This window comes from Aptenodytes forsteri, unplaced genomic scaffold, assembly GCF_000699145.1.
Source record: "Aptenodytes forsteri isolate BGI_AS27 unplaced genomic scaffold, ASM69914v1 Scaffold184, whole genome shotgun sequence".
Taxonomy (NCBI): Eukaryota; Metazoa; Chordata; class Aves; order Sphenisciformes; family Spheniscidae; genus Aptenodytes; species Aptenodytes forsteri.
In genome coordinates, this window is record NW_008796078.1 from 1888802 (window position 1) to 1915958 (window position 27157).

The 27157-nt window shown below is 40.9% G+C and overlaps 1 protein-coding gene across 1 annotated transcript in view; it reads right to left on the minus strand.

Annotated features, from left to right (window-relative positions):
* SPHKAP (SPHK1 interactor, AKAP domain containing) overlaps positions 1 to 27157 on the minus strand; it is a 55055-nt gene that overhangs the window by 11563 nt on the left and 16335 nt on the right. The window contains exons 3-6 of the mRNA XM_009286689.2: positions 12478 to 12537; positions 9069 to 9203; positions 5804 to 6059; positions 1781 to 5519 (exon numbers count right to left, since the gene is read on the minus strand). Of these exons, the coding sequence (XP_009284964.1) occupies positions 1781 to 5519; positions 5804 to 6059; positions 9069 to 9203; positions 12478 to 12537 (4190 nt within the window). The remainder of the gene's footprint in view (positions 1 to 1780; positions 5520 to 5803; positions 6060 to 9068; positions 9204 to 12477; positions 12538 to 27157) is intronic.

Sequence of the window (27157 nt, forward strand, 5' to 3'; positions counted from 1 at the left end):
ACAGGACAAGGGGGAATGGCTTTCAACTAAAGGGGGGGTAGATTTAGACTAGATATAAGGAAGAAATCTTTTTACGCTGAGGGTGGTGAAGCACTGGCGCAGGTTGCCCAGAGAGGTGGTGGATGCCCCATCCCTGGAAACATTCCAGGTCAGGTTGGACGGGGCTCTGAGCAACCTGATCTAGTTGAAGATGTCCCTGCCCACGGCAGCGGGGTTGGACTAGGTGACCTTTAGAGGTCCCTTCCAACCCAAACTATTCTATGATTCTGTAAGTAGTTGAAATCCATGTGAAGAACCACTGGAAGCTTTGCCTTCCCAGTAGGGATACAGGCACGTCTGGTACACACTTGTGCAGCTCCTAGTTGAGATTCCTTTAAAAGAAATCTGCACTGCATGCTGCATGGAAATGGAGACAAGTTGATTCAGAATTGCACTGCATCGCTGAACCAAAATGCTCCTGTAGATGTAGCCTCTGGTTAATAATTCTGCCCTACCAATCCTATTGCTTTAAACTTCCCATAGCCGCTTCGGGAACTCTGCATCAAAGGCAGAGGAAAAGCTGTTATTAAAGGGCTCATAAACTGTGCAAAAATAACTTCATTTTCAGACAGTCAAGATTCCAAATAGGTAGATTTCTAAATGCATCTTATTAAAAGCAGGTTGCGTTCGAAGGAAGAGGAAGGTTAGTGGGGGAGAGTCAGTATGAAAGAATAGGGACTATGATAATTATCCATCTAATTGCTACCATACACAGGAAAGTACATGCTTTCTCACTTCAAGCAGCGCTTTGTCAAAAGCCAAAACAGAGCACTGCCTAGAATAAAAGGAGCTACAAAATGGTTTCTAACACTAGCACCTGCACTCTTTCTAGCGCTCTGAGATAATGGAGTGCTGCAATGCTCCAAGCGATTGGCACTTTACATACCATTAAAGTAACAGAGACGATGAAGAAGTATAGTTAGAAATAGGCAATGCCTTGAGAGAGAGCCTTGCTCTTAGCCTCATAGCATCCCCAGCAATCCTTGACATTTGCACTGCGCTCTCGTACTGGGCTTACACTTTGCCTAAACCAAAGCAAGTTGCAGATTTCTCAACAAAAGGAGTACAGCTGTAAGGAGAGGGTGGTATAAACTCCGTGAAATGAAATCAAAATAAAATGAAATTTTATTCTTTTCTGTATCTAAATTCTACCAGAGAAGTCTTGAACCAAAGGAGGTGAGGGGTGCTTTTAATTACTATTTTATTTCCTCCACTAAAGAATTTTTGTTACTTGTAGCTCCAGACTGTAAACACAAAGCTGAACTTCAAGCTCTCGGAAGTCTGGTCTTGTTTCCAGGTACACAAAGCATTAGTTGTACGAACAAGCATAGTAGAGAACTACAAGTCAAATTCTGCTATCTTCTGTTTTACACTAACTCTGATTTTTTTTAATTGAGATATCAGCCGGCGCTAAATGATAGTTCAAACTTCGTCCATCTTTCCTGCCTTGACTATGGAAGACTTAAATATCTGTAGAGGGAAAACTTACTTGTCTGTGCAGTATTAGATTTGAATCTCAGAACCATGCTATTGTCATAGTCAATGTAATTTGCTCCAGAAATCGGCACTGTGATATACGATTGGGTGATTTTTATGCCATTAGAAACCTGTAGTCAGAACTTAACCTGTCTATTTCTTTAAAAGTGCTTCTCTTATCTTCTTCCTTTATCGAAGTAATTTTTCCTGGGAAATTAAGAACAAACACCAAAGCAATGTGCTGATTTGCTGTTTTGTCACTTACCTGTTTAGTAGGGAACTGGAAACCGTGTGTTTCCCGTCAAAAGCTTCTGGAGGCTTTTCTTTGCTTTGATGCTCCTTTCCAGAAGGGCCACATGAAGTTAAGGACTCTGAGCCTTTATCTGGCTCATCTCGTTGATCGGTTTCTATCTGAATTAAAGGCACTTCCCTGTGCTGACCTGCAGGGAGGCATCCAGGGCTCTTCATATGCTCTTTTTTCTCGTCCAAATTTACTCCATCCCTTTTGGGTTTTGACTGAATCTGAGTTGCGCTTTGGGGATGTTTGCTTTCCAGCATGTGTTCTCGGCTTGTATAATCAAAAGAATCCTGCTGGACAACAATTAAATTTTTACCGCTTTCAACAATATTTGCAGCCAGTCTGTTTGCATATTGTTCCACATGTGGTGGGGAATCACTGTGAAACTGGTCTGCCTCTGCAGCCTCTGCCTCATCTGCTATGATTTTGTTCTTGCGCATTAAAGATTCAATAGAACTTGCCCACGTCTCGTGAATCAACATATCTGTTATCTGGTCAGTCTTGCATCTTTGGTACAGGCATGAGTCAGACTTGCAAAGACCTGAAGAAGCCACGGTACTGACCGGCTGTACACTTAAGGAATCTTGGTGATGGTGAGCAAATCCATCTAATGAATTGGCCTTAACCGGGACGTTAACTGTTAGCCTAGAGCCTGATGATCTGCTGTCAGGCACTGACGACTGCCTAAAGCAAAAAGGTGATCGTAGAGAGGGTGGTAGCAAACTGCCGCACCAGTCTGTTGAGTTCCGAGGGGAAGACATGTTATCTTTATTTTCCTTTTCTATTTCTCTTAGCATATACCTATAAAATTCTTCTGTTATGCTTTCTGTGCTGGACTGTTTGGATGGGCAACTTGGTCTTACATTAAGATGACCATTTTTCTTGGCTACCTGTTGCAAAGCAGAAGTTAAGATGTTGTTTGCATTTTTTCCTGCATAGTAATCCAGTAATAAATCAAACCCTCTTCCTTCATTTTCCATCTGGTTCACCATAAATCTCGAAAATTCATCTGTAATGCTTTCACAACTAGACTGCTTTGAGACAGAACTTGTCTGGCTCACAGGCTGACCAAAGGTGTTCATTAGGCCTAGGGTATTGAAAGAGGCTTTGGAATCCGAGTCCTCCTCCGGTATGCTCTCACAGCTCGAGGCCTTGGCTCGGCTCCATCTGTCACAGTGCAGCCTGTTCCTGGGGTGGTTTGGACCTTGCCAGATGCTATCAACCATGGAGAGTTCGGTGAGGTTCATGATCTTGGCAGCCACTTCATTTGCAAAGATATTGACTGAATCTGGTGTGTCCTCAAGGTTTATAGATTCATCTACTACCCGATTCATCAACCTTTCCTTTAGCTCAGGATGCTCATCTGTTTTTCTTTTGATCTCACTAAGTCTAGGTGCCCTGTGCTTCCGAACAACTGAACCGTTAGCGTGGGTTTCCTTTTTCCTTTTCATGGTTCTGCATGATAAACTCTGGGTCACCAGATATTCATTGCCTCTCTTCCATGCACAGAACCAGGGTTGCTTTCCATTTGAATTTTCAAGACAAATGGCAGCTATTTCTGTTGCCATAGAGACAACTGTTTCTGCCAATTCTTCTGCAAAATCTGTTATACAATATTTGTCCCTTGAATGTTTCACCTGTACCACAGGCTGAGAAGGAAGCAAGACACGATTTCCTAATAACGACAAGCTAACCTGAACATCATTATTTAGCACAGCATCACACTTATGCTTGGCCTGTTTTTCTGCATTCATGGTGGCACTGGAAGACAGCTGTTCTTGAACACCGTGCCTGCATTCATTGTTTGCAAAGGTATTTTCCCTGTCCGAAAATGATCTGTAATCTTTCTTCTTCTGATGGTTGTTATTTGGGGATTTGTAACAGTCTCGTGCGGTTCTTTTCAGGTATCTTTTCTTGGGAGACGTTTTTGCGACAAGTGCGTTATGCCCTGCAGCTCTACTTGTTGGTTCTGAATTCAGCGTGGCACTTTCCTTGCTATTTACATCTTTCATATTACTTTTCGTAGTGTTTGTGACATTTCCAAGATCTCTGCTAGCACTAGGGCCGTAGGATGTACCAAACGGCTTAACAGCAGAGTGATCAAGGGGGCTGTGTGAAGTTTCACGTGCCGTTGCCTGTGTTGGCCATCCTTCTGCTCTTGTTACTTTCTCTGCTTTTGTGCCTTCCGAAAAGAGAGGAGAACACTCTTCAACTTGTCTTATGTCATTCATCTTCTTGCAAGTGAAATATATTACGTTAAAAAGCAACTCGTTTGCAGTCTCCATGAAAATGTCTTGTGTACTTGAGCCGTTTTCTGAACGGGGGTGTAGCTGTCTCTTCTTCCTAACCTCTTCAATAGAATGTCGTAGAATAATATTGGATAAGTTTTGCGCAAGTTCATCCCTGATTACTTCATCAGTGTGTGGAATCCGTGGCCTTGCTGCTGTTTCAATGATTTTTCCATTTATGGATTCCATAAAATGCCCTACATTTTTGTATGTGTTGGGTTTTGTCAAAATTACTGATGCCTCTTTGAGAAGTGCCTCTGCAATGCTCTCATTTAGCTTCTCCATGCTGCTTCCTATAGCTATGCTACAATGAAGAGTAATGGCTGCAGAAGTCTGAGCAGCAGACAGAAGTCCACTCGAAGTTGCAGGGTACGTCTCTTCCTTCGTTTCCCCCAGACCACAGACGGCTACAGCGCTTGCTACTTGAGTCATGCCACACAGCGCAGATGGAAATGAATATTCTGTGCCAGCACAGTCATCAAGCAGCTGTGAAGATGCTGTGTGCAGCTCTTCATTATCAACCACTCCGCTTTTAGAGTCTGTGGCTTCTTGATCCCGTCTGAATTTTTCTGCAGCCTGGGGACTGGAAATGGTTCCAATAACAGTGGCTGCACAAGCCAGAGCCACTTCCAGCGCGCTCTGGCCGTGTCCGTTTGAATGTTCTTCCTCAAAGTAATCCAAAACTTCAGCAGAACTTTCTGATTCAGTCCAGTGGCACAGGTTGGGGAAGGCAGACCCTGGCCAGTCAGATACATTCTCAGAACTGTCTGGACTTTGCACTATGACGATCTTTGGAAGTTCATTCCACGATCGGGAAGCAGATGCGTCTTCTGACTTACAGGAGCTTCCTACGGAGATGCTGACTGCAGCCTCCTCACTAAAAGTGGGTTGAGACTGTGACAGTCTAATGAACGCATCTTGCAGAACAGATTCTGCTAAATTTGTGGCATACTGACCTGTAGTTGCCTGCTCGTTTTGCGAGGGAGGATCGGTTTTCCTGATACCTGCAGAATCCTCTCCGTCTGTCTTACCGTTGTGTTTCGCTGTTGGGTCATACAGAGGCCCCAGCTCCTCTTTAGCCATTTTGGCTAAAGATACATCTTCTAACACGTGCGCTGAGCAGGAATTTTCAACCTCACTAGTCAAATTAGTGGTACTAAAGGATGAAGTAGCTCTGCCAGCTAATTCCTTCTGCCACAGTATTTCCTGGTCTGACTTATCTTCAGGTTGTAAGATGCCATCTTCAGCCACAATATTCACAGCTTCAGAGACTCTAGTAGCTGCATTATCTTTACTAATGCAGTTCCCTTCAAGAATGAACGGTAACCTGGCTTTTCTGTAGTGGAGGTTTTCAAATCCCTTTCCTTTATTTTTTTTGACATCTGAAGATGCTTCTGAAGCACTTACTTTTTCATGACCTATCAAAAGAAAAATAGGAAACTAGTTTTTGCAGAGTACCCTGTAACTTTAAGAAGAAAACAGCTGCACAACCGTGTAACGCATTACTGCTCTGTAAAACTACTGCACAACCATGTATCCTTGTCTTTGAACAACAATTTAAAAATACGAATGGCTGTCCGTTTTCTAAATTACAAATAAATATATGCATGAATTAACATCAAGTGCAGTTTCTGTGAGCATTGCCATGGCTGTTTTGCAGTACGAACGATAGCAGAATTATGCTCAGTTGCGTTGCTTTTACCAGTTTTATATTCATCAGCCTCGTTGTCGTCCTCGAGGTGCTCAGACGCTGTGAGGAAATCTTCTTCTATTGAGGACACCGAGCAGTTTGTGTCATCCTCGGGCTTTAAGACATGAGCTTCTGTCTGCAGCTGTCTCTCCTGAACGAGCTCAAGTCCAATCAGAAACTTGTTTATTTCAAAAATGATGCAGCTTGCGCTATTTTTCCTGTCCCCCCTCGCACACTGAACCAAGCAGACATCTGCCAGCCAAGGACACTAGAGGGGAAAAGAATCTAAAATAGTTATTTAATTAAAAAATAAAACTCATTTTAAGCTTCCCTCTCTATAAATATCTCAGGAATGTTCTGTTGCAGAGATGCAATACAATTTGTTATTTAGATGTTTGTAACACGGTATGCGGTTACATATATGCCAAAATAAGACCGCTTGGACTGACAGCTTTTGTTATACGGGCGTTTTAGTAGAGAACCCAGCCGTATCACAGGGGCATCTTTATTTTGTTGAAATCACCAAGTTGTTTGTTTTCAATCAACTCCTTGTTTTAACGACAGAGACTTACTTGCTTTTAGCCATGTCAGAGTTAGCCATCTGACATACTGTTATTAATGGCCTCGCACCACCCAGTATTACCTGCCTCTTGAGGGAATTGTTTGTGGGTATGAATTCCTTTTCAGGATAATTTCTGTCGCAACGCTTGTTTGAAGGCAGCCCTGTAAATACTGGCTGGCGAGATTGTTAAGAGCGGGTCACCTTTAGATGTTCCTGCAGACTGTTTTAAAGTACTGTTTTTATTTTGTTTCTTTGCTCTTCTTCCCCTCGCTCCTTATTTGCCCAAAGCCCCATTATTTCAGACCAGTGTAACCTCCCACTGGAAATGGCGCTCCAGTGCGCACCGTGCTGAGCCTTTCTATAAAACGGTCTTACCCAGAGAAGCCGTACAATTAACTTGAAAGTTGGACAGAAACTGAGAGAGGGGAACTCTGGTTATCCTCATTTTACTGCTGTTAAAACTGTTGGATATTTATACAACCACAGAGCTAAGGTGATATCTCTGCATGGGACTACGTTTGCGGTACGGATGTACTCTGAAGCAAAGCCAAGCTTTTGCAGCTTGTGATCTTGTGCTTTAACTCCAGGCCCCCAGGAAGGAGCCAGCTTGAGTGGAACCAGCTCTGGATTGAGGCGGTAGATTTTAAGCTGTGCAAAAGATGCCCTGGACCCCCTGTGCATTTGCGCAGTATCTAGCAGAAAGTAACCCCATCCTAGATCTTTTGTCTTTGAGTGGGAATGCAAAGCAAATGCCTAGTAATAAAGGGAGCGGGATGAGTGTTACGTTGGAATAGCATGTTTTATTAGCCTGCTCTTCCTTTCCACCTAAAAAGTGTGTCTGAATGGAAAACCGGACAAATTAGTGTGTTAAAACAGAAAAGATAGATTTTTTTTTTGAACTAGCTGCTAAGAAATTGTTGCTGAATCAGACTTGAGCACACACCATATTGTGAAAAACATTATTAAAAACAGATGCAGCCTTAAATCAAACATTGCCCTGCTGTTTCTCCAGCCCCCAGTTTGCAGAGTCGTACTTGTGAAAAGGGCTGAGGGGGAACAGTATAAAAATCCTTGTATGGAAACTACGCGAGCCTCCTTACAAACGGAATTCTCTCAAAAGCCAAACGAATGTAAGGATGAACACAGCTCGTGCTTATCTGGCCAATAAATCTCACCCAGTCTCAATGCAGAGCTTTACTCATCCTACAAGACAGCAATTTAGGTTAGTGCTCATTTGTCTCTTGCCTGCACTCTCTCTGAGAAGGCTGCCAGTCTCAGTGGCTGCAGTCTTTCGGAGATGGGGATGACTTGGGTGCTTGAGTCATCTTGTTCGGGCCTCGAAACACCCTTGTGTGTATTGCAGCGGCTTCCCCCCGGGGAAGTGGGGTTTGGAACTCCACTGCTCCCACCACAGGCTTGTGCTCTTATTTTTTTTTAAATCTTTCTAAATTCAGCCATTAGTCACAAGCAGCAAGAATGCTCAATAACCAGGCAATTTCTCTCTTTAAAGATCAGCTTATTGGTATAAGAAAAAATTCAATGATTTTTGCAATACAGCTGTTGCAGGGTCTGCTTCATGAAGACTTTTGTACACAAGTTAATTTCAGTGAAAAAAAGTTTTCTGCTTTTTTTTTTTTTTTCCCTGCAGCAGATAAAACTGGAGATACCTGTTCATGTTTTAAGTTTGCTGAGACAGTTTTGTACTCCAGGATAACTCTGCGGCTTTAATGAAGCTGTTCCAAATTCATGCTTGGCCGAATGAGATCAGAATCAGGGTGAAGAATACTGAAGTATTTTTCATTCTCTTTCTTTACACAGACATGAACAGGCATAAAGTATGATAAAAATGGAAAGGAAGAAAAAGCTTTTTATTACAATAAGGAGTTAAGCTTCTTGTGTATTAAAATGCCTTTCAGCAAATGTTATTGTTTGCTTCCTTTCTCTATTTGGTGCCAGTGAGAGGAATTCTCGGCCTCCAGATCACAGATAGGGAACGTTTCATTGGCAATAATGGGAGTGGAGGAGTTAGCACGAGAATTTTTGCCTTTAGCTCCTTTAAATGTTAAGTTTTAATTAATGCATTAATTACTTTTTAAGTTGACGGAAGCTAAATGGGGTATCAGCTCTGATATGGTTAATGTAGCTTGGTATTTTCCATCGCCACATTCAGGCTTACAGTAGCCTCTAGGATCTTCAAGTCCTATCGTCAGCTCTTTTCTGAGGTGCACGCGTGGGAGATGGATTGGGAACAAAAGTGGGAAGTAGCAAGACTTCACTTGAAAGGGAGTCTGTAGGAGCTGTGCCCTGATCTAGCTACGTGCACAGAAAAAGTGTTACATCTTTCCTTTCCCTGCTCTGTGCTGCCCCTCTGACTCCTGCTACTCTTGAAATCTGGGCTTACGAATCATCTCTGCCGCCAATGCCTGCCTCCCCTGAAGGATCAACCGCTAACATGGCTTAAAGCATTATCAGCTGCAACCCAGACATCCACAGGATCTAGAGTGAATGCAGGAGCTCTCTCCTATCTTTGTGTCACCCCCCCACCACACACACTTAACAGACTTTTGTTAGACAGATTCATTTTTTTATGTTTGCAAACTCCCACTCATCTCTTAAACTGGTGCAAGGTCTTTGCTTTCACCTTCCTTTTTTCCATTTTCCAAATTCCATCCTTCACAGGTGTGATGTGATCTTAAAGATGAGTTTGCTTCCTACCTGGGGAACTTCATAATCGGCCTGAAGGTTTCCTGATGCTAATCCACTCAGCAGGACTATTTCATTTTCCTTTGGTGGCTGTACGTTCATCGAACTGATGAGTTTGGGGAGATTTGGAGAGACGCTGATTAATCTCTGTAGTATGAAAGACAGATTTTGCTCTCAGGTAATGAAGTCTGAGTTGCACAGTTATATTACTAAATACCAAAATGAAACACCACTTATAGGCATCCCTTTAGAAAGTTTACTTGAACTTACTACTTTGGGTCGATTAAAAATAGAACTGGCAGCATTAAAATGCACATACTTTCCTTTGAGCCACTAGGCAAGACAATGGTGACAGTATAAACTTCTGCACAACTGTCCAGCGGGACAATCTGTCATCCCTTACATCGTCATGCGCTGAACAGCTTGACTGTATTTGTGCATCTAAATGCTTGGCCTCCCTATTACGAGTGAGTTCCTAAGAGGCTGAGAACACTGCCTGTTACTGTCTACACCAGAAAAGATTCAGTAAGTACGGTAATGAGAACAGGGCAAATCTTCCAGTTTTCCTCCAGGCATAGATAGGACAAGCAAGAAACCAAAGGGAAAGTTAGCTGGAAATTGCTCATCAAATTGATGCAATACTAAACCTGGAATAACGGAAGGATTTAATACGCAGATGAAATATGCATTTCTTTGCTGTTCCACTGGACACCTTCATGACCTTTCATTTGTAATGATACAATCATTTTCTACCTGTTATGTATTTGCCAGAGCCCAAAGCGGTAATAGTCACAACACCAGTGATGCCGTGTAACATAGATCTGTATCGCAGTACTGCTAGGAGTCCCCAGTGATGTGCAGGAGACATCTGTGCTCATTCGCGTACAAAGGCCAGACCAAAAGGACAACACCTACTCTAAGAATGCTTGCGGTTCTTTTCTGCCAAGGATCTCAGTGTGCTTGCTTTAGGAACAGGGAATCAAGGATGACCTCTTACAGGGGGAGTAAATACCACCTCCATTTTATGCACTGACACAGCCCATCAAATGGCAAAGCCATTAAGGGAATGCAGATCTTGGGCACCCAGCTGTACACTTTAGTTACTATGCAATTCAACGATACTTCACTTTTTCCTTTTCATCTTCAAAATAATAAGCTTGCAGTACTGTTATTAGTACTGAATTAGATATAATAAAACTTTCTGGCTTAGCAAATCTAATTCAATTTTGGGGAACAATTCACTTTTCTGTAGACTGATCTTCAGATGAGGCTAAGTATTTATATTTGACATAACTAAATTCAGTGCTTCAATTCAGTTTGACATTTTAGTATAGTACAAAAAAGTTCTCATCCTTTTCTTTTCTCAAATTATAACCTTTCTGTTATCACACACATTTCTCTATGTATCTCTCTTTTTCTACTGCCTAAATTGCCACATTTTATCAGATTTCTTTGGTAGGAAATCATGGCATTTTGTGTATCTTTTACTTCAGTTCCTTACCTTTTGTTCAGAATAAAAAAGGAAAAGTCTGGAAAGATGATTATTTTACACCAAAAAACCCCAATTTAACCCATTCCAAGGTTCAAAGGGTAATGCAAAATCCTAACAGTACCTATTAGTTATACATTTCATATGAACAACAGCTATGCTAACGCCTTTAAAATTCTTCTATGAAATCCTTTCACCACATCAGTGTGTTGTATAAAAATCCACCCCACTCAAAGCTAATTTACACAAACTGGATATTATACACAAAAATTGTCATGAGCGAGTTTCCTCTTAGAAGAATACACAGTACCTGTGCTAGCAGTGAATTTTTATTACCTACACTGAAAACTAAAAGAAAAGTGTCATCACCCAGTCACAGCTAATAAACATGTTGACTCTGCACCAGAAACTACCTTTCTAAAATGCGGCCAAACGTGGCGGTCTCTCCGTTACCGGTCCCGCCGCGTGCCAGGCGGGGAGGGCCAGCTGTGAGCATGTCGGGGTGCAGCACTTCGGGGAGCTGACCGGGCTCTGCTGCGAAGGAAGAGCTTAGGGCTAGGCGAAGCGCGTGGGCAGTGAATGCACCGCTGCTGCAGGGCTGACGGGTAAAAATCATGCAGCTGCTTTCAAAGGTGATTTGTGCTTGTGAGGGAGTAATCTAATCGCCAGGCTCTGTAAAGGGTAGCTGCATAAAGCTAGTTTAAGTTGGCTTTTACAGATATCTAGCTCTAAGATTGAGGGAGAAACTTTTGGTATTTCCTTATGACTTGCTACAGCTTTTGTTCCTTAATAAACACTGTAAACAACAATAAAACCATTGCTTATTAGAAAACAACCAGTGCTTCTGTGGATTCAGTAAAGTTGAACCTCTCAAGCTGTTCTGCACAGTTAACCTGCTGATTCAACAGAAAAATCATTTTGCTGCAAGAAGCCGTATTTATTTTTGACATCTGAATTTTCACAGATCCAAGATGCAGAAAACAGCATAGAAAAACAGTTCCTGCTAATGAACGACTTGCAGGAGGCAACAAGGCCCCAGCATTGGTTGTCCTCCCATGAGCTAAAAGTGGTTTCGGCAAACTAACCGTAATGCTTTACTGAGGAACTCCCTGGATATTGTCAGGAGATCCCACCTTTGTTCACTTACCACATATTGCTGCCATATTGCTGTGTCGATCATAGGCACCAAACCAGGATGATGAAAATGAACTGATAAAGGAAGATGTAAACTCAAAACTGACACCAGGCCACATCTTTAAAATGTGACTTCCTCAGATTTGAGGGCTTTTTAGGAATGGTACGTATTTTAAATAGCGTATCGTGATGTAGTTTGTCTTAGTGTTTGTAAAATAACCAAGCTTTCTTCTTTTTTTTTTTTTTAACCCCTTTTTTCTACCCTCCAAACTTTCAGTGAAACAGGTAAAACACACCTTTAGTTCTGTTTTGTCTAGACCCCTCCTCAAGACCACATAATCAAACTATCTGGACTTTGACTGAGTAAGACTGGTCACCTGAACAAGATTTAAATGAGTAGGAGATTCTCAAAGGCTTTTTGGCAGTAGAAAAGAGAGACATCAGAAATTAATTTTATGTAGTATTATGTCAAATTAAAAAATTGGATGTATGACATATCCATGTCCACTTCTCTGATAAAACCAAGGCTGAGCAAGACATCCACTCGCATGATAACTGTTGTGAATTCACAGGCTGCAACAATCCATTAGGTATTTCTGGGATGGGAGTAAGAAAAGCTATAAAATAGGGCCTGGTGTTGAGATAATTTCAGATTCCTGAGGCATTGCTCTCTGTAAGGGTGAAAAATCTAGGGCTGGCTTCAATTTGTCCTTAGAATTGTGATCTGGGTTTGTATTGGAGAGTCCTGGTGTACCTGACTAGACCCACTGTGCATGTTATTAAGACCTAAACTGTTACCTGTTTCACTTGCTCATCGCTGCAATCATCTCTGTTTGCATCTAAATTCACAAAACAAACCTGTAATAAGAGAGAAAAAGAAACAGAAGCTTATAAAGTCATATTAGAATGGCAGCAACCCTTTTAAAGTCAATATATGCTCCTTTTCTAGCCTTGTAGCTGAATATGTGAAGCCTTTTCCTAGTACAAGAAAGGCTGAAAGGTTAGCAAAGAGGATAGCAGAGTAGATAATAAGAAAGGAAAAAAAAGGAAAGTTAAGAGTCATGACTTTATCTGCTCTGACAATTAGCTTGTCTGACGAATGGGCAAATGTAATAAAAATAAATATACTGTAAATAGAATAAAATAAAATAAAAATAAATAATAAAATAAAAATAAAAAATAAATAAACTGGATAGAGGAAATGTTAAAAATGCATGTGATCGTATATCAGATAAACTCTTCACGTCTTGCTTTTCCAATGATTTCTTCTTTTCAGGCACTTGTTGCTAAATGTTTCATAAGTGCAGGCGTTGATATATGTAGAAATTGTGAGTTGCTTTTAGAGTTCTCTCCACAACACATAAATATTGTAGTATTTTTCCTAACTTTCCAAGCTTCCTAAGTAGAAGTTTAAGACTTTATGGAAATATTTTTTTTTAACCGTGGTTCATGAGCCAATATGCAAGCAGAAGTTTTCAGCAGTGCTAACCGGGCACTACAACAGGTGGTAGAACAGCTTACTATCTAGTAAGTTTACATGTGATTCACTGGAAAGTACTACTTTTAACGACAAGGTCTTTTGCCCCTTCTTTGATCATTATGAGTTTCAGCAACCATTTAATGGTCGTGAGATTGACTTAAACAGAAACTTCAGATCTAAAGACCATTTCATTTCTGAAGACATTTATTTTTTTACGTGACTGGAAGGCCATTTTCTAATTTTCAGAAATAAGAAAATCCCTCCTCCAGCTTTATTTCCGAGTTAGAAGCAGGAACTCCAAAGCCAGGCTGACTGTCCTACTTCTGAGCGCTGCGGATATCTCTTTAGAAGTTTGTGAGAGTTTGGTGTTGTCTTGATTTAAACCAAAACCTGGCACAGATTCAGGGCTGAGCTGAAGCCAACACCTGATTCCAAACTGCAGATCCAGAATTTATCTTCTAAGAGCTGTGATTTCTTTTTTTTTTTTTCCTTTTCCAGCAAACAGTAAATGCTTCTTTCCCTAATTTTATGTAAATTTCCCCTAGAAAAATAAAATGCTCTATATTATCCCCTTCACTGATATTCTTGTGTTAGGCATCCGAGCTCCTGTTGTGTGCCTGCTTTTACCCCACGACAACACTGATTTCAGTTTATGTATGCACATACCATATGTACAGATTATGACCATCTGCAGTAACAGCCATCACAGCAGATGGAAAGATCCAGCCAGACCTCCCATTGTAAACCAAAAAAACCCCACTGAAAAAGAAAGCTTTTTGCCCTTTTAAATAGTTTAATGGCATCTTTATATGAACTTAAAAACATATTTTCCAACATTTTTGCAATTTTAGGAAAAATATTTCTCTGCCTGACAGCATCAACTATCAGGATATGCCACTGTCATCTGCATTGTATGGCTGGCTAACTTTTAAGAAGCAGTTATAAAAATTTCTAAGCTATAAAGTATTAGCGGTACCCTCTAGCAATATAATGTGGTAGTTATGTAATGTCCTAAACATGTTACAGTTAATTATGCAGACAAAAATTTGTCTTCCTTTCCACTGGGACTTTACATGTAGGCATTTTACATATCAGCAATAGGTAGTTATTACAAAGCGTTAGAAAATTACGCTCTTGATTCGCACGTGTACTTGCCCAACGCCCGCAGTGATACGTGGTTATGAGTCCGCAGGTGCACAGAGGTGCGTTTGCTTAGGCGACCATTAATTTGGCAACCCGGGGAGGACTGCTGGAAGGTATGGGTCCAGTTTCTAGTCCTCTCAAGCATGTTCACTACCGTACTGAAGGTAGGGCTGTTATGTAGGAGCTTTGTTGCCAAGCCCCCGCGCCAGAGTGGTAAAGTCTAGTTTTGTAGTGGATTCAGCGTGAAAGCTTTGTGAAAAAGCTGCGTAGGAGCCATCGTGTCTGCGTGTACATTCCAGCCAAACACTCGACTCTCTGGTAAGCCTTGTTTTGTCGTTTGTTACCTACCTGTTGGTACAATGGTACATGTCTTTGCTGTGTTATACACTGGCACTCCTACCAGTGACACCGACTACCATCCTAAAGGTATGCCCTTTCCGAGCAGCCAAAACATCATCTATTTCATGTGGCGTGGATGGCATATACTCACTAACGCTTCAGTAGAAGAAATAATATAAGCAGGAATATCTATTATTTAAAGTCATATTCTCTTTCTTTCATCTGTTTTTTTTTTCTTTTATTTTCAGAACCCAATGAACTAACATTATAAAACCTACGGCAGTACTGAATCCAGTTTCCAAATACACTTGTCAAATTCCATTGACATTGATTTATTACACTGCCAATGCAGTCTCTTAGCGTTTTCCTGTTCTGTGGATTTTGCAGTTTTAATTATAGGCGACTCTAACACAAAAATAGTTTTGCACTGGTGAAAGAGACCGAGGAACTCATTTACTTTTTCCGTTTTGCTGTTTGCTTTGAGATTAGCCCTGCTTTGAGCAGGAGGTGGGACTAGATGGCTACTGTAATCATAAATTAACTCTACAGCTCCATCCTGGCAGGCTCTACACTACTGCTGCCTTCTAGGAAGTTCACCGTGAGGATATTTTTCTTGGAGATACTTCACTAGAGGTGCTCAAAGAGAAGAAGATCCATCTGAAAAATCTCTCACTGTTTTCTGCTTACGTAATACAAAATTTAACCTCTCATTAGCTTGCATTGCTTGATGAACTTCTAGTAATTACCAGAGACACCTCCGTCAAAATAAGGCAAAACAACAGTACAGAATAATTCCTAATCCGTAGGAAAGAAATATTGCATAGATTATGAAGAAAGAGCCAAGGTCAGGTCAGCATTTGTTAAACTCAATTTAATTCTGACTTTTTTCCTTTGGATCAGATGCAGGTTAATGTATTTTAGCTTCGTTTAACTAGAACCTAACCTTGTCCTAATCACAGTATCTTTAAATGTCAGTCCTTTCCCATACACTTTTCCTTTACACCTCACATCCTTGTCTTCCCACAAACATCTTTTCACTTCCAAAATGTGTCTGCTCCCCACTCATACTGAGTTACTGTCTGCTACCATGCAGAAACATCAAGATATTGCCTTTTTTTCTGTCTTAGGAAATACTTATTTTGGAGGGAGAAAACAACCAAAATTAAATGGTGTTACATAACACAAAAAGGAAGAAAACCACCACCCAAATTCTGGCTTTACTTAATGAGATAGTCACCCACAACTCCCTTGTTAGATGCTAATATCTACTTTTGGTTCAGTCGTGTTTCCAGCGTAGAAATCCTGTTTGCTCAAGTGAGAACAATACTTTTCATTTGGTGAACATGGACCACTGCACTCAAATCTAGAGCCTCAATACTGGCACAAAGCAGTATGCTACATATCCAGAAACCATTTAACACACAATCACATTGTAAATAGCAACCCTTTTACTATGCAGATTCTTGTACATGAATAACACGAATTGGGGTCTGAACCCCAAGCCTCCTCTTCATAAAACTCTCCAAGAATTTCTACTAGGACATTACCAGGCAGATTATCATCACCAACTTGCTGAGCTTTGATCCTGAAGAAGCCTTTACTTTCCAGGATCATATAAAAAGCAAGTAGAGAAACTTTTTTTTCTTTTTTTCTTCCCTATTTTGCATGATAATTTCTGTGACTGGTAAGAGGTGTATGGAGTAAATTCTCTAGATGAACGATTTCAAGTCCTGAAATCTACTCTTGAGTCAGTGTAGAAACTATGCAGATACCTCAGTGTCCACTGTCTGCAAATTAAGACTGTTACTTCTGAAAAGAACTACACGTTAAGAAATAATTTGTTTATAAAGCAGTTAAGGCTATAATGTACTATACACACAATATATTTTACTCATTGGCAGATGGCCTCAGGGAACCGTTAAAAGCGTAACACTGTTCTCTCAGTTTGGAAGAGTAAAGCAATTTCATTTTTTTTCAGAGTACTGATGCTGGGAAACAGCTGAATGACAAGCAAAGAAATATATTATTGTCTGTATCTTCCTTATTGCTTTCATTTCAGCTTGTATTAACCAAGGTTGGTACTACTGGCATTTTAATATTCCCTAGATAAAAAAACACACTGATGGTAAGAAAGAAACACTGTCTCAGAGGTATAATTCTAACAACAGTAATTTTAAAAAAGCCTGTCTATTTTTCCTGTGTCTGTTCTAGGGTGAAGTCTATTTCAGTTCTGTACTATTTCCCCCAGATAAGAGATTGCCAAACTACTTTTTTCTGTTTGTTTTAGGAAGTGCTAATGCCTCTTTCTGTTGTCTGTATCAATGCCTGACAGTAAGGAAAGGCTTTTTCTTTGTCCTGTGAAATATCTTATAGCTTTTGGTGAGATTAAAACAAGCCCTAGCTTGTGGTTTTTTTATTAAACTAGTATTTTTTTTTAATTAAGAAGAAAATCTGTTTGTTTTCCAATCCTCTTCTATGTCAAAATAGTAACTCAGCAGAGATGTTTGAAGGCTGGGCTCATCCTGCCACAATAGCAGTAGCTTCTTGCACAGTGCTGTAATGGCTAGGAGCTGCTAGCAGCTTTTGAGAAGAGAAACAGCTTTGGGATGCTTGGTCCCTTTTCTCCCATGAAGCATGAGTTCTTCCGGCTTCTTCTTAGGGAAGAGGTTGAACTGAAAATCCACTATATTCCTCGCTCTCAAGAAATATCTATTTTAAAAGAAAGGAATTTGGTCCCTTTTTCCCATGAAGCATTAGTTCTTCCAGCTTCTTCTTAGGGAAGAGGTTGAACTGAAAATCCACTATATTCCTCGCTCTCAAGAAATATCTATTTTAAAAGAAAGGAATTTAAACTGAAGAGACAAGACTTGCAAATTAGAACTATATACAGATGGCTTGTGCAACCTTAATTCTACCTCGTATGCCCACATTTATGCAACGCAGGATCTCTGCCTGATTCAATGAACAGGAAGACTGCAAAAAGGTGCAGAATTATGAAGAAGCAGAGAACTGCGTAGCTGCCATTTTCTAACATTTGAATTTATATCTTTGTAACCTAAAGGACACTCTTAAACGTGGTTTCTTCGTTTCTAATCTATGTCAGTTGGTGGGTTACGGCCACGCAGTTCAAGACAGTACCAAAATGCCAAGACAGTGGCAGGACAACATTCGGGTGGCACAAACCACTTCATCCCTGTCACTCTACCACTGTGTCCATACAGCTGATCCTCATCAGCTTTGGCCTAGGCGTCACTAGCAGGCTGGGTTTGGTGCCATACACCTCAGCATAGGCTAAACTTCTGTGTATGTATTTGGATTTGCAGGGGAACTGTGCAGAACTCGCCGTGTTCTGTGCTGTCCTGGTTGGTATGTCAACATGTAAATGCCATCTGGAAACTGCGTAAGGGTCTTTACGTCCCAGGTCTGTGCTGCTCTGCTTTCTCCATCCTCTCTCCTGTCTTCTGTCACAACACCAAGTCTACCTAGACATGCAAGATGCCAATTCAGACAGCCAGGAGAGAGTTAGAGGAAATAACCGGTTTGGAACTGCACTGCAATCTGCCCATAAAATTCATGTTTAATTTCCTACGAACAGAAGTGGAAAAGATAATTAGCCCCAGGAGAGATCACAGGAGAAAATAATTCTGAGCAGACAGTTCCTGGGTGCAAAGGAAAAACATAGTTTAAATGCCTAAGCCTGAGGACGTGCAGGATACAACCGTGTGGCCTAGGAAGGCCGAGTGACTGCTGAGCCCAAGACTGATAGTAGTTTTGTGTATAAAACCAGCCGAAGCGCTGATGAGAATGCAGTCCTCAAGGGCAAAGAACTGAAGCAGAAACTGTATCTCCACAGCAGGAAAGGCAAGCTCAAACTGTGCTGTTCCTTGCGCTTTTAGCTTTCCCCGATGACACTCAGTAGTTATTTTGTTCACTTTAAATGTTAGCATCTGTTGCTGACAGGAGTCCAGTGGTAGGAGCAGGAAGGTAGCTGTATGTCAGGGCAGTCAGCTGTCTCCTCTCTGTCCTGGTTTGGGTGATGCAGGTATGGAACTCTCACAATGTGACTTTTAAATTAATACGTATCTGATTGTGCTTGTTTGTATCTTCTCTTGCTCCTTGCGCCCAATGTGGGTAACATGCATCTTACATTAATGCAGCAGATGTTCTGATTGTTTAGCGTTATCCTTCGAGAAATTAAAGGCTTGGTGTTTATTTCCACGTTGTTTCCCCTCTATATTTTGGGCAGGTATTGTTTGTCCTCAGGATGCGTATTGTTTCTTATATGCTATTATGCTACTGAACACTTTATCCCTTTTTTAAATGTAGAACCATGAAGATACAGTTTGTGAAGAGGGTTGTGAAATTTTACAGCAACCATGATTGCTATGACAGTTGTTTTTGAGGATTTAACGGTGTGTCTGACCTCATTCATTTCTGCTCTCAGCAATAACTCTGTGATGGGATGGCAGTTTTGGAATTCTGAGCCCTATTCTCATCCTGATTTCATCTGTGCAAAAGCAGAAAAACAATACAGTTGCTCTAAACTTTTATTAGACCAAAGTCAGAGTCTCCTGGCTTTAGAAAGATAGTTTAGATCACCATAATTTCCCCACAGCACAATAACCAAATATAGCTACTCCGAGGCATCGTTCACTGGAATGGTAAGTGTCTATTTCATAGAACGTACAGCTGCATGTCGTGCTCCCTCAGGAGCTGATGTCGGCGAAAGCCCCAGGAAAAAATATTGCTTTACTCCATGCATCTGAGACAAAGCAAACTGTAAGCCACAGGAAATATCAAAGGAGTGGCAGCGTGCCATATTTTGTCCAGAAATTTTCTGAGAGCTTTGTCTCTTTGAAAATGACCAGCAACATTCACGTATTTTTGACTTACATTAGGATGGCAGAAAATGCCTTTTCCAGCAGATTCTAGCAACGCAGCCATCTGTTTTTTCTGTCTGTATGACAAAATCATTTGTTTTGATGGTTATCAAAATGCTGATCTGCAAAGCTCCCAGAAAGAACCTTGCATTTATTTTCACTTGAATTATTTATGCTAATGTGAAGGCTAAATAAAACCTCTTGGACTTCTTGTGATACACATATATGTGTGTGTATATATATATAGCCTGTCAGTAAGGACCCCTAATTATTGACCTCTCTGTTCTTTAAACTTGCAGCTTCTTGAGTCTTGCAATTCCAATAGGGTTTCAAGTACCATTTATTTATTTTTTTTTAGAAAGACAAACAAAATAGCTGTAAAATGATGATTTCTAAATAAATGTTCTAAAATGTCACATGAGATTACCCTTTAGCTAATAATTAAACAAACTACCTCATAATTTTGGAGATCCTAGGAATTTTTTTAGCATCTAGGTTTGGTAGGACTCGCATGAAAGGAGGCTGCTTGTGTGAACTTTTTGGGAAGCTTGTGGCTTTGGTCATTTCATCACAGTTATTTACTAAAAGAAAACTTTCATAACTGACACCTGAGGCCAATATGTCTGCCCCTCTCAGTACAATTTGTACAATATAATTCTGATTCATGTGCTGAAAAGCTGCTATCAGGTTTTCACTGTGACTCAGGCTTTGGAGAGTAGAAGTCTCCCTACATTGCAGCTTCAGAAATTTGAGGTCTTGGGCAAATTCATTGCGTTTGATGGGATCTTGTCATCAACGACCCAGTGACTGCTCCAATGAATATGCACATGTTGGGCGTAAAACTTACTTCACAGAAATGACTCTGCATCCATCAAGGCCAAAAGCAATATCCAGCCTAATACTTCTACCCTATGCTTGTCTCTCATGACCATTAAAAAGTTTATGTTTCTCTGTCACCATTTTAATTTACAGACTGGGGTCAAAAGTAGTTCTTGCTGCAGAATGAGTAGAAAGTATTACTGCTTGTGCAAGACTACAAAGTTAATGCACATTTCTGTAAAACCTTATGTGCCTGCATTAGTCTTCTTAAATTACTTTTTTGCTAGGCCTTATGCTTATTTATTTTCGTTCTTTCTGTACTCATTTAAATGTCAAGTAGAATCTCAGAGGACTAGATAATATAACTGTGACAGTTAAAAAAGCTGAGAAATCTGATTTCAAGGCCAGCCCGAATAAAACAATGATAAATATAAACCAATAAACCATAATTGATACCATCATTTAGCTTTGTTCAAGTTAATCTTGTCTTTTTCCATTTCCTGTATTTGAAGATTGTTGGTACGGAAAAATTATGGTTCCATCAGACCATTGCAGGGCATGTTATTTTCAAGGAGGATTTGTTCCTGAGCAAGGTAATAGGTATGAACCTGAGAGCAGTTTGTGGGTTGCACAGAAGCCAGTCCTGCTCCTTCCCCTTTTCCTGCATCCTTGGATCTCCTGCTCAGCAGGGCAGGCCAATGCCTCCTACCCAAATACCAGCACAGTCTGGAACAGTATGTCAGTGACCAGGCTGCTCCAGAAAGACAAAGATAAAGCTTTACAAAACAGTGCTTCCAAATTTTAGACACTTCCAGGGAAAAGATTTCATAGAAATTGTTGATACTTTCAGGTGTCAAAATGCCATGAAGTTTTAACTGTTGTGGTTAACTATAGGCCAGACTCTGCTAAATAACTGCACCAAAGAATGTAACATATTTAATGGTTTGGAAAAAAGAGCTATTTAACAATGAAACCGAGGTGAAAGACTGACTCCCTGCAGCCCTAAATTCTGATTGTCTTGGCAGTCTCTGCCCAGGCCAGTCTCGGTAAGCCAAGAAATGTTACTGCCTGTAGCCTACAAGGCCAAACAGATGCATTCTTTAATCTTATGAGCAACTGAAGCAGGGAATTATTACGGTGTTGGATATATGGAGAAGAGAACAGGGATGGTGCATTACTAAACGAATGCTCAGATTTCTGGGACAGTTGAGTGTTTGCCTACTAGTTTTTTAACACACCTAGATAATCTCATTTGGTATAGTGTTGCTCTAAACTACTGTAAAAATAAATTATTTTTACCAAAGACATTTGTATGTCATGTAGAAGCAAAAAAAGGAGATTAAAAAGTTTTAAGTACTTAAATCCATTCTGCTTATCTGCGCATGTCAAACAGTTCTATGGTGCTGTACAGGCATTTTCAGTACTTGAGAAAGATGAGGAAGTAAATGTTGCTAAGCCTAATTTAAAAATGCAAATGATTTTGCTAAACATGGATGTCAAGTGAAAATATTCCATAGCAGTGACTATGAGAGAATGATCGGACTCAAGTTCCACCTGCTCCAGGTCTCTGGGGTGTATGAATGAGCACGTATTACCAAAGCATAAGTATATCTATCAGCTGGATAGAAAGAGTAAATTGTGTGTTATACAACTAGATATAAGCTGTTAGATCAGAAGCTAAAGCAGCAATATCTGGAAAAGTGGTTTTTTTAAACTGAGTGGGCTAGTTCTTTCTTACTTGCCTCTACTATTCAATAATGCTTATCACTTCATTACGATACCCAATACGGTTCCCCCCCCCCCCTTTTTTTTTTATAATTTTGTTGGTAAAATAATTATCACCCCTTTTCTTTTTTTTCCCCCCCCCCCTTTCGTAATAATGTTAGCGTGCATAATAGTCTAGACCCTGTTTCTCATTTTCATACTGTCTTTCACACAGTGGGGCAGGTCTGCTACCTACTGCTGTCCCCTGGGCTTAGGTGCCTTCGTTCTGGACTACAGTGGGGGTAGAAGGAATGGGGAGGTGGTACTTTGCAGGGCAGCAGACAAAATCAGCAGCTCCACGGTTGTCACACCTCCTGAAACACATCTCCTGATAAATCTCTACTCAAAGCCTTCTGTGGAAAGGATTTCAGGACTGGATCCAGTGGATCAGAAACTATTGTCTCTAGGTTAAAAACAGGCCCCGTTGCTCCACTGGTGAGTGAGATCCTTCTGTAGTAAAAGCACACCATTCTGTAAGCTCTCTCTGCTTTTGAGAAAATGAGGTGGGAACTAAGGAAGGAAACACGCAGGTCTGATGGTGAGTTTTGACTGAGCTCAGCTGTATGATAAATATGCATCAATATACACATTAAGAATAAAAATCAGGTTTGTAAAATCTAACTGATCAGGATAATGCCCTAAACTCTTCCTTCTCCCCACCAAGCCCATCCTGGCCCCAGTTTTCTTCTTGCTTCCTGGGTCATAAGATTAAATTTTTAAACCAAGACCATCATGTTTTCTCCCCTTTGAAATGGAATGCTTCACCCTGCCCATAACAGTATTTGTTTTCAGCACATAAAAGATCCGGCTACAGCTGACCAATGTTACAAGCAACAGAAATTACAGCTTTATAATGGATACGGTTTGGTGACAGTGTTCTTAGCTCCGTGCACTTTATTGTCAATGTCTAACAGAGTTACCCGGTAGAAATCTCTAGATTAAGTTAAAGTACCAGTAAAAAAATCCACTTATTCTGTGAATGAACCAGTTCGTACTTTAGAGACTTCTTCCATATAAAACAAACTCTTAGCAACTAGCTAGTGGTTTCCACTGCAATTCAGAAGACAACATACCCTGTTCTAAACACTGAGTTCGCAACACATGGCATAGCCTCTAAATTCAGCAATTCATGGTCTCTAAGTACAGCCTTAAATCTACTAACCGACATTAGTTCAGTTACACAAAGGCTGATGACGGTAAGACACAAACTACTAGGAAAACAGTAACGTGAAAGCAGAAAACCAGAAATGTCAGTGCCAGGCTTGTCAGAGTTGAGGATTAGCCCAGAACAGCAGTGATGCCCTCTGCTTTGTGTGTCCCCTCTTAACAGTATGCTTCAAACAAAAGGCTAATTGCCCAACTTCACCAGCTCAGTCTTTCACTGTGGGCTTTGTTCCTGCTGTGGCTCACCAATCTCTCTTTTCATCATTTCTGACTAAATTTCTATAATAAAGGTAACACACGGTTGCCAGTGGCTTCAGTCATTTTAAACTAAACTTTTAGGGACTGACCTCTGTTTCTGCTGAAGGAGACTTGCAGCTCACGCGCGCTTCACAAATTCCAGGGCAGCTCTGCCCCAGCTGTTAGACAGGTTATAAATAGGTAGAGCTCTGAAGCAGCAAGATTACTTGAAAAAGAAGAAATATTACACGTTCTTGTGTTTATGAAGTGGTGTGGAAAACAGCTGATTTTCTGATTGGCTGTGTGAACGTTGGGGATTAGAAAAGCCTGCTTACCTATGTATTAACATTTCAAGGTTAACTCTTCAGCATCTTGAGGTGTAAGCTCTGACTGCCACTTTCCTTTCCGTAGAGTGTTTATGGAGGTGTGGCTTTGTCTTGTTTCTCTGATGTATAAGCAAGGTTTGAGTTCACACTCAGCTGGTGCACTTACAATCTCCCAGTTCCATCTATATTCATGAAACCTGTAGGAACTTTTACCTCTGGGACCTCTGGCTTATTGTCAGATTAGCTAGATATCATCCAGCAAGTTCAAAAGTGACTACAGATTGTCACACGGAGACCTTGACCACGTGTACTTATAAGCTATGTCTTGACTGGAAATTAAGATTTAATCTCCAGCATGCAGAATGGTAGCTTTGGTGGCATGTCAAGACCAGCACGCAGAATGGTAGCTTTGGTGGCATGTCAAGCATATCAGATACCAGATCCGGCGAACTGCAGAGGAGTCACAAGAAGAACACTGGTGGGGCAGAAGCACCAGTTCCTCCTTCTCCCACTGTCAGCACTGGTGGCAACACAGTCTGTCTCCTTATCAAAGCTACCCACCCTCCAGCCTTCTTTGTTCTTCTCACCTGCCTCCCACAGACCATCAGGGCTTAAAATTTGGCTTGAAAAAAGCTGAAGCCCAATGCTCAACTTCTGCTGATGGAGCCTGTTGCTGTGGGAGGTTGTTTGACATGGCTCCGTCAAGACACCGGACTCCTCTGTCTTTCTATTTAAGCTTCTCAGAGCCATCGGGGGAGGCTCTGTTGCCAAATGTGTCCCTGAAAGGAGTGGGCCTGTAGGTCCGTCTGCTTTTGCGTAAGTAGGGGTTTACTTTGGTGCTGCCCTCTCTTTCTCCCTGCCTATTTTTAGAGGACTGCTTCTACGATACCACCATCTCAGATCCCACAAATTTTTTGAAAATGAAATCATGAATCACCATGCCTACCATGCTCGCAGAATGTGTTGTTCAGTCACATTAAAAAGATTCTTCAAGTCAGTTAATTTGACATCTTAAATATATGCTCTCAAAACCCTAAATGCCACTGCATAATTAGAAAGAAAGCCTTAACCGAACTTTGACATTTCCTTTTCCCCCCACTTCTCCTTTATTTGCTCTCCCCTCAACTTGAATTTGCTCTTTTATTGCTCTCAGTTGAGCCTGAAATTATTTCTGTTGGTAAACAGGCAACCAGAAACCATAATTATGCTTCCTTACTGAGGCTGTAATCCTAGGTATTCTCTTGATTCTTAAAAAAATATTTAATCAAACTAATTTAAATCTAATTCAACTAGTCTGTCAAACTATTTTTATGCACACAAAGCCACAGCTGCTTTGGGACGATGTTTTGCCTAATTACATGTAGTTTTTGACAGATTTAGGTCTTGCCCCAGTTGAAGTCTGACCTATTGATTTCCAGAATCCAGTATGGAATAGTAAAGATAAATAATTTCCTCTCACGGAGTTCTTTAAGCACCTTTCAGGGAAATAAAAAAAAAAGGGGCAGGGGGGAGGTGCAGATCTAGAAGGACTTATCTTACCCAAATACACTGTTTAAGAAGGAAGCTGGGAAACTCTTTAAACTGTTCATAATACATAAAGTGGTTTTAACCGGGAAACCAAATCATTTTAGTGGATTTGGTACTGATTCTTCCCAAACGCTTAGAAAAATTACTTAGAAAAATATGACTCTACCCACATTTGTGTACCATCAGTTAAAAAGAGCATGGAATACATTTTAGTGATTTGGTACTGATTCTTCCCAAACGCTTAGAAAAATTACTTAGAAAAATATGACTCTACCCACATTGTGTACCATCAGTTAAAAAGAGCATGGAATACCTCAGTTAAACATCTTCTGCTGGAGTTGGAGGAGGTGGCCACTGCATCAGAATTATCGAAACCATCCCTAATCCCTTTGTGTCAGGCAGAAGTACCTGTACTTCTGCACACTCACCCGTGCTCACAAGCTCTGTATTCCCAGAGCCAGACCACACAGCTGCTGAAATCATGGATGTTTTTCTAGTAAGTTAAATAGCAGCAGACAGAAATAAAGATCTTTCTGTCCATGAGTCAGTTGGATTATTAGCTTCATCTCTACCATTTTTAAGCTCTGCAGCTTAAAGACTTATCTTACCCAAATACACTGTTTAAGAAGGAAGCTGGGAAACTCTTTAAACTGTTCATAATACATAAAGTGGTTTTAACCGGGAAACCAAATCATTTTAGTGGATTTGGTACTGATTCTTCCCAAACGCTTAGAAAAATTACTTAGAAAAATATGACTCTACCCACATTTGTGTACCATCAGTTAAAAAGAGCATGGAATACCTCAGTTAAACATCTTCTGCTGGAGTCTGGAGGAGGTGGCCACTGCATCAGAATTATCGAAACCATCCCTAATCCCTCTGTGTCAGGCAGAAGTACCTGTACTTCTGCACACTCACCCGTGCTCACAAGCTCTGTATTCCCAGAGCCAGACCACACAGCTGCTGAAATCATGGATGTTTTTCTAGTAAGTTAAATAGCAGCAGACAGAAATAAAGATCTTTCTGTCCATGAGTCAGTTGGATTATTAGCTTCATCTCTACCATTTTTAAGCTCTGCAGCTTAAAAAAATGAGTTGTTCATTCCACATACTTATTTGTATATGTGGCTGGAGAAAAAATATCTGAATAACACTTTTGAGGGGTTTAGAACAAACGCCTTAAAGCAAGAATCTCCTAGCTTTCTATTTCTCATATCTGAAATGACGAAGCTGGAAATTGAAAAGATTTTCTGGTCTGAACTTTTTCTTCCCCTAGACAAGCTTCTACCAGGACAACATCTGCTTTCTTCATGGCCGCCTTAAACCTGTAGGTCCAGAGCAGTGGTGCAAACAGGACTGTGAGGCTCCCCGACATGCTTTCTGTGGCATCATCCCTAAGTTGGGCCGATATTACAGAAAGGGGTCTGGAAGCTCCTACAGTGATGATTAAAGTCAGGGCTTTTGTAGCTCCCAGTTTCTTTGCAGAAGAGCAAAGAGATGAGGAATCCTTTTGAGCATTTCTCCTGGTTTCGGCTGGGATAGAGTTAATTTCCTTCCCAGTAGCTGGTACAGTGCTGCGTTTTGGATTTAGGGTGAGAACAATGTTGATAACACACCGATGTTTTAGTTGTTGCTGAGCAGTGCTTACACTAGTCAAGGACTTTTCAGCTTCCCATGCTCTACTGACTGAGAAGGCTGGAGGTGCACAAGAAGCTGGGAGGGGGCACAGCCAAACTGGCCAAAGGGACATTCCATACCATGGGACGTCATGCTCAGTACATAAACTGGGGAAAGCTGGCC